At 34.0% G+C, this 12250-nt stretch overlaps 1 protein-coding gene across 2 annotated transcripts in view; it reads left to right on the forward strand.

Moving 5' to 3' along the window:
* Positions 1-12250, forward strand: part of NDUFS4 (NADH:ubiquinone oxidoreductase subunit S4) — a 109651-nt gene that overhangs the window by 89347 nt on the left and 8054 nt on the right. The window contains exons 4-5 of one of the 2 annotated variants that reach the window (XM_012756749.3): positions 494-567; positions 2874-2930. In XM_012756749.3, coding sequence (XP_012612203.1) covers positions 494-567; positions 2874-2893 — 94 coding nt within the window. In that variant the 3' untranslated portion in view covers positions 2894-2930. The remainder of the gene's footprint in view (positions 1-493; positions 568-2873; positions 2931-12250) is intronic. The other variant, XM_012756748.3, reaches the window with a different exon arrangement.

Below are 12250 nucleotides of genomic sequence, written 5' to 3' on the forward strand. Positions count from 1 at the left end.
GATTTGTAAATATTAACAGTATCCTAGAATGAAGAACTCAATACTTTAAAAGAAAATTGTTAACGATGAAAGGTTCATTAGGAAGAGTGGGTGTTGTTGCCATCTTTTTGGGGGGGATAATGATAGTACTGACAATTGTACTCATCAATAATCTTGATGTTGAATTTTAAGGTCAGTTTGAGAATCCTCTTAGGTTTTTATTAATTCAACTCATTTTTTTTAGAATTGAATAAATGGTATTATTAAAGATTAGCTGAATGTCTTTGCAGTTATAAATTTTATTATTTGATATATTTAAAAATCTCCCAAATTTAACAGAAAAATATTCAAATTTATTTCAATTCAATGTTAACAGTCTTAAAGAGATTATTACAAATAAAACATTCCACTAATCGTAAACTTGTTTCCTAAAAATTTTATTTTAATTTATTGATTTTTGTCTTTTTCTAGCCAACACTTAATTTAAATCATGGGAAAAAATTGTTTCTTACAGGGCTGATCCCTTGTCCAACATGGTTCTAACCTTCAGTACTAAAGAAGATGCAGCTGCCTTTGCAGAAAAAAATGGTATGTTGGTCTGTTTTTATTTTTACAAATAAAGTCAAGATAGGATTTTATGTTCTTAACCTTAAAACCATTCAGAGTATAGAATTTGAGTTGAAATAAGCCTTTAATGTATGTAATCAAATAGTTTTTAGACTTTTTACTATATCAGAACACTCCATCCAAAAAAAAATTGGAAAAGGGAATGCCCATATAACATGTAAAAAGACAAACTATGCTCTAATTTGAAGTAGGGGTAGGGCATAAAACTGCTGACCTTGTTTATGAATTTCTCTGCAAAATCGCTAATATTTGGTTAAACTTCAGTTGAACATTAAATATAAGGCAGCCTATTCCAATTTAGACACTTCTGTTTCTTATTAAGTTCTTTCTTTCATTGAGCCAAAATCTAATGCCTATTATTCCATCTATTAAGTCTTCAGTTACTTGAAAATAGCTATCATTATTATATTCCTTCTAAAAGTTCCTTTAAGCCAAATGTGTATATATGCCACTATTCTAAATATGGTGGGGCCTAATACCAAGCACAATCTCAACTGTACAATTATATTAATGCACTCTAAGAGTATATTAGCTTTTGGGGCAAACAGCTAACACCACTGGTTTATGTTGATCTTGCTATCAACAAAAATGCAAAATGTGTTTTTTTTCCCTCAGCTTTTGCTGGTAATCCAACACAGTGTAGTGAAAGGAAGCTTTGTAGTCAGACCAGTCAAGATTCTAATCTTTATTATGCCATTTTGAAGCTATATGATTTTGGATTAATTTCATAATGGACTTCATGTTTCCTCCATAGTTCAAATAAGGATACTTATCTCATGAAGTGGGTGATACCTGATACATAATAGATAATTGGTAACTATTAGTTCTGACCCTCACCTCTTGCTAGCTGACATTTGTGCTGTTTGTCTCCCTTAGATTTAAATGCACTACTGTACATTTGTACATTCTCTCATTCTACTTGGTCAAATTTAATTTGGATCTAATTTAGCTTCAATTCAAATGAGATGATGTCTGTTTTAGTGCATTGTTAACTATAAGGCAGTATATAAATGTAAAAGATTGTTAGTGTTATATAACATATTTGACATATAAATGTGAAAGCACTATAAAAGTTATTATTATTATCTGACATATTTGCTTTTCTTCCTAGCCTAGTATTATATAGTTTATGATTAAAAGTCTGAAGCCAAACTACCTCAGTTTGAATTCTTGTTGGGTCACTTACTATCTATATGACTTTGTACTTCTATTACCTTATATGTGCAGTGAGCATTGCTATGAAGATTAAATGAGTTAATAAAAGCAAAGTGCTTAGAATAGGGTCTAACATATAGTAAATATATAATAATATATAAAAATATATTATTAGTAATAGACTTCTAAGGAAACCTTTCTTAGAAAAAGTTTTTAAGTATAATTCCTTATTAACACTTTCTTGGCCAGTTTCTAATTTCTTAATTACATAATTGTCTTCAAAGTACCCTTTTAAAATATTATTTTGACTTAACATTGCTCTCTTTCTAATTAAACTGTAACAGTTATCAAGAACAGTTCTATTAATGTTTTTCATCTTTTCAGCCTACCATATTTCATGTCTAACACCTTGAAAATTATTCATTTGAGGTCTGTAACATGAGTTTAATAACAGGAAATCTAATTAAACTGTTTAATCCCTGATTAGCCTCTAAGCGGTCACAAGGACTTCATGACTACAGTTGCCATGTGAATTGCAGGTGTGAAGTAGCCACTGCTGCTATTGAAATCAGATGCCTTTCCAATCTTATTTCTACCTCCCCAGGAAAGAAAACTGAGGAACACTATCAGTGTCAACAGAAAGTATAACTGGAAAAAGCTTAGAGAATAGTGACTTGTAAAACTGTAGGTTAACAGTGAATCAGGAATTTGAACTTACAAGACATGTCTATCTTGGTCATAGCTTTTTCCCCAGCACCTAGCACAAAATCTGACATATAATGGACCATCAATATCTGGTGAAAGTAATGACTTTCTAGAATATATTTCCCTACTCAATAATATGAAGCCACTCTCATCTCCTAGGAAATTTCTCATGATCTGCCTCATTTATTTAACATTTAGCATTATGTATCATTAAATAGGTAAGTCCTGTTTCTTCAGCTATAGTGAAAGTGCTATCTAAATAAATACTTCCATTGAAGTGTTTACAGAGCAGTGGGGTAGGGGATCTTTTCCAAATTCTGCAGCATCCCCTCCATTCTGATTTGTCCCTCTTGGATTAGATAAATAGTGATGAGGAACATACAAATGGATTCCCCTTCCCTTCACAGCTAACATCATTTTGTTGTGAGCTGGTGGTGTTGAAGGTTGGATAAACCAATTTTCTGGTAAGTTAATGCATTAAAAAAAAAAATGGTTCAGAAGCACTACTAAGACTACTGGATTAAGAGGCTGGTAATTAGGATTCTAGTTCTACAGTTGTCGACCTCATAGAAGAGCTTAAACAAGCTGTGCTTCACTACACTTAGCCTTTGATAAACATGTTTCTTCATCTTTTGAGAAGTTGGATTGAATAATGTTCAAACACTGTAGATGTAAGGATGTTAAAGCCCCTGGACGAGCTTATAGATATCTTTCTTTGCTAGCCCACTGCTCTACTCATTATATGCTCTAGAGCTGTGGTCCCCTACCTCCAGCACCAGTCCACGGGTCCACGGCCCACCTGGAAAGGGCTGCACAGCAGTAGGCAAACAAAGCCCCACCTGCACACACAGCAGCTCCCCATAGCTTGCATAACCGCCAGAGCCCTCACACCCATCAGATCAGCATCAGACCCTCAACTGCAAACTGTGCATGCAAAGGAATTAGGTTGTGCACTCCCAATGAGAATTCAACGCCTGACCCTCTGAGGTGGAGCCTGGGCAGCAACTGCCGCCCTATACCTCACGTCCGTGGAAAAAGCGTCTTCCCCGAAACCCGTCCTTGGTGTCAAAAAGGTTGGGGACTGCTGTTATAGAGGGCAAGAACGTTTTTGTTGATAAGAGTTGTTTCTGTGTTGATAGTAAAAATCTGGCATAGTTTATGCATTTATGAGCATTAAATGCTTACCTTCCAATAGTATCTAGAAATAGGAGATTAGAGTAAAACTGCCACACACAGAGAAAGATAACTAAGAAGGAAATGAAAGGCAAGTTGTTAATTTTCAGAATAGTCCCTGAGTATACAAGTTTTCTCATTTCCCTTACTTTTAAATATTTAAAAGAAAGGAGAAGTTATAACCATCATTTTTCCCTTGACATCAAAGATTGCATTTTAGAGAATCAATACAATGAGGAATAATATTTTCAGATTCCATTGCTTTCTGTTAAGCATATTTAATGTCTTCTAATTATATTTTGTGACTCAGGTAATAAGTATCACAAAAGCTAAATTCATAAACACTAAATCATGAGCTAGGGTTATTGTACTAATAGCTTTTCATTCATTCTCATTTAATCCTCACTGCAACTCTATGAAGCAGGAACAGTTATCCCCATTTTATTGGATAGTAAGTAACAAGGTCACCTAAGTGAGGAAGCAGATTTTATTTGAACACAGTCATGTTTATTCATTTGTGTATTGTCCATGACTGCTTTTTAGCTACAATAGTAGAAAAGTAGTTATAATAGAGACCATATGTCCCCCAAAGCCTAAAATTTTTTACTGCTTGGCTCTTCACAGAATATGTTAGCTGACCTCAGCCCTAAACCATTATATATATTACCACAATACTCTGATATCTTTATAAATTAAAAATACCATTTATTCAAACATCTTCAAGGGTCTATGCTTAATAGACAAACTCCTCAACTGATAAAAGTTCTTCACAATATAAGCACTGACTTATCAGAGCATTAATCTAGCTTTATCATATGCCCCAACTCTCCTTTATACCCTTGTAGCCCAAACCTGTGGTATACTTTCTTCCATCTATGAGCTCACTCATACTGTTACCTTTCTCATCCTTATTCCTGCCTATGAAGCTCCAACCTAGTCTTCAAAATCTGTTTTATATGCCATCTCCTATCCCTTTTCTTATTACCCTTCATCTCCTGCCCCCTCCCCGACACTGGATGAGCTCTCCTTTTTAACTTCCACAATAATTTGTTCCTTTTTTACAGCTCTTATAGTGTGGTTTTATATTTTACCTTTTTTGTACTGCATTCAGTCAGATATATGTTGAGCACCCTGTTGTATGCTAGTGCTGTGTGACTAGGGGATAGTTACATAATGCATAGTCTTCATTCTCAAATTATATTTTATCCTGCATACTGGATTATAAGAATTTACTATGGAGAACACCAAGTCTCATTCATCTTTTAATGCACTTAATAAATACTGGCAAATTTGAATAAATTTAATAATGTTCTAAATTCTCTAGATTGTTTTAAACTTTAAATCACTATAATTTAGCTACTTATTCTGTCTTTTTAGAAAAACTGTCAATTCCTTATAATTAGATATCTGAAGAATTAGCAATTTCTTATGTTTTAGTATGTAAATTACAACTAATAAGTGTTTTTTATGTCAAATTAATTTAGAGTTTATCCGGAGTTTAAGGAGGTTAGCAACCTGAAGAGTATTGCGATATACTTAAGATGATAATTTTATAACGTTAGAGTTGTTTCCAAATTGTATGTTATTTGTTCTGAACTCTCCCTTTGACAAAGGTACTGAGAGCTTACAAAACAAACTCTAGAGCAATCACAGCTCCTGGTAAAGACTCAAGTTTCTAGATTCCAAGTCTAATGTTGGTTTTTTTGTGTGCATGTGATACTATTATGCTGGTAGATCTTAAAAATTAATCATCTAGTTCTATACTGTCCAATATTATAGCCACTAGCTATGTGACTTTAGCTCTTAAAAATGTATCTAGTTAGTATTGAGATGTGTTGTAAATGTCTTTAATAATTTTTATTACATGTTGAAATGATAATCTAGTTATATTGTGCTAAGTAAAATGCATAATTAAAACTAATTTTACTTGTTTCTTTTTATTTATTTCTATAATGTGGCTACTAGAAACTTCTAAAATATATGTAGTTCACATATTTCTTTTGGACAGTACTGAGCTAGAGTATTTAGCAATAATAGGATATATATTATATGCATATTTTATTTATATTCTATAGTGAATATGAGAAATAGGATGTACTCTTATCCAACTTGAAAAATGTTAAATTTTATACTTCATAAGAAATACAGCTCTATCCTTCAGAAACTCTTACCACTATGAATCAAGGATAAGCAGAAACTCATATTAATGAAAAATCCCAAAATAGGAATCACCTATTTCATCTGTACAGGCTTATCTTTTTATATAAGAATATACCCTCATCTCTGATACTAAAGGAATTTCTCTTCCTCCTGCTGTTGATACTTTTTACAACTAACCCTTCAGCTTCTATCTTTTTTGCATAGCTCTCTCTTCTCACCATACCTCACTTCCCATGGAAGGCTGGTTCTCTGAAATTAGGGAGTGCTAAGGAAAAAAAGACTTGGATGATCCCTATGATTCCCTATTCTCTGGCTTCCAATCCCCCAACTCCTCCCGCCCTTTTGTGTGTTTTATCACACACAAAACAAAGAAAATATAAACACCCCTGTGTCTTTTGGCCTTAACTCCTTTCTGGGCCTCATCTTAAACTTCTCCCTTTAAGCTCAGCATCTATTCCAGAGGAACTCTTTAAAGATAACCTTTCTTTATAAAGGGGGAAAAAAGAATATCTAGGGTTTCCTCTGAAATGTAGATGAACCTTTCTTCAGTTCTTTTTGTACTGAAAAGACCCACCTTTCTCACCCAAGTGGTTTTTGTCTCCCCTTGTGTTATGCGATTGGTTGAAGGATGTGGAGGATGGGGAACCTGCATCTTAGAGAAAGGAGGTGGAAGAGTAGGATCTACTATCATTTACATGCTAGCGGAAAAACAGAAATGGCTCCCCATTTGATCTTATTTGAAACTTGTGACATATCTCTGGTATGTCATTTTACGCTCCTCCTCCCCCGCCGTGTTTTTCTCATTGTTATTAGCTGTAAAAACCTCTTTGAAATTCACAAAATAAAGGAGGGATTTTTCCAGGAATTAGAAGGGCAGTGAGGAGCTGTGAAACTGTATTCTGTCCACAGGGGGTCTACTGGAGTGGAAGAACCGACTCTGAAGTAGTAGTAAGTAGAAGCAGAAAAGGAAGCTGACAGGTCTGGCCCTACATCCAGGAAAATTTTAGAATAATCCAAGAAATAGATACCATCAGTAAGGTCTAGACTTCCACCTTACATCCATATATCTGTTAAAAGGTAGCTTTTAAGGGGTGGAGAACCTGTGGCCTTCTGATTTTAAGATTATTCCTTTTTAAGCACCAAAGGAGGTAAAAAAAAAAAAGCTTCATCTTTCTCTGCTGCACCCCTTTTCATAAAAGGATTTGTTCTGTAAAATTTGGATTCAGTCAAAAGGCTGCATTTAAGGACCTAGAAGGCCACAGATTGCCTATCCCTTAGGCAGATGTTATAACTAGTTCAAAGTAAAAGTCAAAACAGCACAAATATATGTGGAGTAAAGGAATGTTGTGATGAGTTGCAAATGGGGACAAAGTGGGGGGGGGTTGGGGAGAGTCAGTTAAGTAAGGATACAGGACAGGATATATATATACACACATACCAGTTATGTACAATTTAAAAAGAGTTGCCAAACATCTGAAAGACAAGGAACTAAGCTAAAAATCTTATAACCTGGACGGGGAAGGGTGTGCTAGAGACAATGCACAGTTTTCCATTGAAACATAATTTTTTTCTACTCCTTTTTGATAAGGAAATAATGTAATTATTCATGATCAAAAATTTAAATTGGCCTGATTACTTACATAGGTATATAGCAATAGTGTTAATTTGCCATATAAGCTTTCTTGTTTGCATTGCTGAAAGTTTTTATATAGAATCTCTGTATAGAATCTCAGATGGGACTTTTAAAAGTCTTTTGAATCTAGGATGCCAAGCCAAAAACTTGCCACAATATTTCTTCTGCAGTACCTATTAATTTGGGCAAGTTCCTCCCTTAAGATTCCAAAAATATCCTAAGGGTCCTTACTCCCTATAAGGCTGGGAACCCTATAAAGCCAGATGCCAGGCCACTTTTCTAGAAAGACTTTGTAAATACTGGCTCCATAAAGTCAACCTTAAGTTCCTTAAAAGTGTTCATATCAGATTAAATGAGCATCACTCTGAAATGTGTCATTCCAGGTAAGGCCTAGGATTGTATAACCAATGTTTTCAATTATGTCCTAGTACTCAGAATTATGGACATAAGTAAATAGCTTATACTGTGATGAAAATAAGAATATTCAATAGAGTTTCCAAATTCTGGAGGTGTCACACAGGGAAAATGAGATATCATTCACAAATATTTCAGTTTGCAAAGAGACACTACTAAATTGTAATGAGTTATAGATACCTTAAGAGGAAAGAGAAAAGGCTTCATTATATATCCAAAAAATAGAACAGTAGAATGGTATCAACCATATTCCAAACATAAAATTATAATCATTCCTCATCAGTTCATTCACTCTTAAATATAATTGTTTCTTGTCCTACTGGATCATAAATGTATCTGTTTCTCTACTGGAGTTCTGGAAATCGTGACTCAGTCCACTGGTATTTTCTTAAAATTGTTTAAAGTGATAGCATCAAAAATCTGTACCTCAAAGTACCTGGCATAGTGCTTTTCCACGGGACTCTGAGATAGCCCTTCTTTACTGAAGATGAAGCACTCTGGCCTGTGGCTGATTACAAGAGCTTGGAGGGAAACATCAGAGTAAAACAAACAAACAAAAAAAACCTATTTGTAGATGATAAGAGACTTAAAATGGCTACAGGTGACATTACTAATAAAGTGAAATATGTGAGTTTATAACAAGAATATAACTGAAAGTCAATCTAAAAAAGTTGTGGACAAAATATCTAAATATAATCATTTAAGCTTATTTTGACAGTGAACATTCATCTAATTTACAAAAATGGATGAACAGTCTTTACAGAGGAAAAAGTCTTGAGATGACATAATAATCCTGAGATATAATATACAATGAATAAGCCAAACATATATTAAGAATATCAAGTAAAAAGATTCAGTAAGCTGGAATATATCCTAAATATCTGTGTATTAATAAAACTCAGATAAGTGACATGGATTCCAAATTAACATTACTGGCGTAGAAGATGCAAGATTTAAGCTATAGAAGTAAAGATGTGACCAAGTTAGTATTTTTAAAAAGGAGTGGGGAACCTGTGGCCTTCTGATTTCAAGATTGTTCCTTTTTAAGCACCAAAGGAGGCAAGAAAAGCTTCATCTTTCTCTGCTGCACCCCTTTTCATAAAAGGATTTGTTCTGTAAAATTTGGATTCAGTCAAAAGGCTGCATTTAAGGACCTAGAAGGCCACAGGTTGCCTACCCCTATAGGCAGATATTATAACTAGTTCAAAGTAAAAGTCAAAACAGCACAAATACATGTGGAATGAATTGTTTAAAAACAATTTTAAACTGAAATGACTGGTAAAGCATACTGTTATAGTCTATTATCAGGCAAAGCAGTACAAGGACTCTGATAAATAGAACATGTCATGGACAATGAGGGCATTGATAAATCTCTAGGAACTCATCATATAGCACACAATTTTGGAATTACTTATAACATTTTACCCATTAAATTTAACCTCAGGATGGCTAAGCATCTCCTCTGACTTGATAATTCTTCCCATACTTGACAACTCTTCTCAAGTAGCTCATTAATAATAGCATATCAAACAAACCTAATTATGTCTAGCACCTCTTTTTTTACAAAGTAAAAGAATATGTCTTTGTGATTTTCCAGAAGCCCTCTGGGGAATCTCAAAGATAATTCTAGGTGCAAAGATGTCCTGAAAGTTTTATTTTACATTTAAGATTCAATTTTGGGAAGGCAAAAACCAAAAGTTCTCAGGAGATGTACGCACTTAGGGTAGGTATTGGATCACAACTGCCTGAGAAATATCTTTGGCTGCTCATTTCAAAGTCACAATAAAATTTGCAAAAATGAACATAGAAGGTTATATGACTATAAAGAATCTTAGTTCTTATATAAGTGATCAAAGACTTATAATACTTTTAAGATTATTCTGATTAGCCACAGAACGTTTGCATTGTAGGCAGGTTAGACATACAAAAGAATCATTCTTCATATTATAGGCAAAGACAATAAACAAATTAATGAAGCAAGCCCATCAAAATTGATCAACCATTGCTAAGATTTTAACACATTTCATAGCTTTTCAGATTTTTTTGCACATACAATAACCTAAAGCAAATAAAATTTCCTTTCTGCAAATACTATATTAATATAACTTCCTATATCCATTCATGTTTTGCCTTTTACCATTCTTTCTCAGTCATTTTACTTTAGGACACAACTCTTTTTCCCTTAATAAACAAAAACACATCGTGTTACCCTAATTACCTTACATACGGAGTTATACCTCTCTGCCACTATTGCTCCTAGTAGAATTTCATTCATGTATGTTAATTATAACTTTTAACCAAAGTTACTTTGATTTCATAGAGAAACTGGGAAATGAATAATTGAAAACTGTTACACCAGCATTTTAGTAGACTAGCAGAGCTCATAAGTACATATAACACAACTTTCTATAGCCATATGCATTCCTTATACTCCAGCCTCTCCAAATGACAAACATGTTCACTAACAAATTCAAAGATACAATCTCTCTGTAGCATATAAAAATAAGAAGGATATATAAACTTAAAATTTTGCTTAGTAACTATAGGAGAGAAAAGATTTCTTACCCATTGCTAGGTTCATGACTGAGACGCCTATAATAAGAGACAGTTAGAAGAGCACACAGATTAATTTAATGTAAGTTTTATCTGACACAGAGCCTTCAGAGATATGAAGACCCAAAGAAATAGGAAAACCTGTGTATTTTATGCTAAATTCAAAGAAAACAGTACATAGTTGTGTAGAATTAGGATTGGGCAAAGAGGGTATGATCTAATGTGTGGTAATAAACTGGAGGGAACTTAGCCAGGCCTGTTCAGGTTCTTCTGTTTCCCTCTGTGGCATTCCCTTCCTCTAGGTATAGGACACATGAGTGTCTTATGACTTTTTTGACAGAAAAGGACAGAGAATTCTTTTCTGTTTCAAGGGACAGGGGTGGTTGAAGGTTAGAGTAGCCTTCCTGCTTCTGCTGTTTCCTCAAATGCCAAGGAGACATATTTTGGGGTGGCTTGTTCTGAATCACATCATAATTAATAGTTTAGTGTTATGTCTTACGTAGAGAAGATCTAGGTATCTAATAAATATCCATTAATATGATCTAAAGTTTTTTTTTTTTGAGACAGAGTCTCGCTTTGTTGTCCAGGCTAGAGTGAGTGCCGTGGCGTCAGCCTAGCTCACAGCAACCTCAAACTCCTGGGCTCGAGCGATCCTTCTGCCTCAGCCTCCCGAGTAGCTGGGACTACAGGCATGAGCCACCATGCCCGGCTAATTTTTTTATATATATATCAGTTGGCCAATTAATTTCTTTCTATTTATAGTAGAGACGGGGTCTCGCTCTTGCTCAGGCTGGTTTTGAACTCTTGACCTTGAGCAATCCGCCCGCCTCGGCCTCCCAAGAGCTAGGATTACAGGCATGAGCCACCGCGCCCTGCCTGATCTAAAGTTTTAAGTTACCTAACGATCTTGGAAATTAATTTTCAAGGTAACATACTATAAAACATAATTACTGTTGAAATAAAACTGTCAGAATAATGCATCAATGTGGTTAAACACAAATTTGCATTTTTCATGACTGTAAACATTAAACAGATATAATGCTAGCTTATTTGATCAGTAAACATAGAAATAAGAATTTAAGTATAATGAATAAAATCTATCCTTGTATTATATTTAACACTGATAAATCAGAAAACACAGCTGTTTTTATTAAACCAAAATTATTAATCTTGTTTGTCAAAGGTTTACCTATATTATATAAACTTCTCAAAATGTTTCAGTTTGTTCCCCTAAGAATGCTTTTTAAATTTAGCACTTTGAAAGTATTAGAAGTTCAATTTTTTTGATTTTCTGAGAATTTTAGGATTATGCAGTTTATATAATCACTTTTCTCTATAAGCTTATCAGAACAGAGTTCCTTAAAGAGACTTTATAATTCATTAATGCCATCTGGAGGTAGAAAAACATTACCTACATACACAATGAAAAGGTTTTCTGAATACAAATATGTTGATAGACATACAGTCATATAGAGAACTTATAACTTCAATTCTAAACTTTAGCCATGGGTTAATAATAAGCACAAAATTATGGAATTTATGGTTCTATATGAAAGAGCTGTTCTCAGTACACATTCTCAACTGATTTGAACTGAAAATAGAAAAGACTAACAAAATAGACCTCTGTCTTTTCTCACCCAACAGAGAATAGTCCTCTATAAACCATTAATCTGTTTATGGGGATCATCAAATAATCAGATTCCAAAACCAATTCCCAAAATTAGTAGAGAGCAAAATTAAAATTAGAAAAACAGAGTCAACAAAGTTCTCTTGCTGCTTTGGATTCACCACTTGGAGCCAAGAAAAGAAGCATATGAGCTTAAGCATAAGGTGCACCATTTCTTTGGTGAA

Source organism: Microcebus murinus, chromosome 11 (genome assembly GCF_040939455.1).
Source record: "Microcebus murinus isolate Inina chromosome 11, M.murinus_Inina_mat1.0, whole genome shotgun sequence".
NCBI classification, from domain to species: Eukaryota; Metazoa; Chordata; class Mammalia; order Primates; family Cheirogaleidae; genus Microcebus; species Microcebus murinus.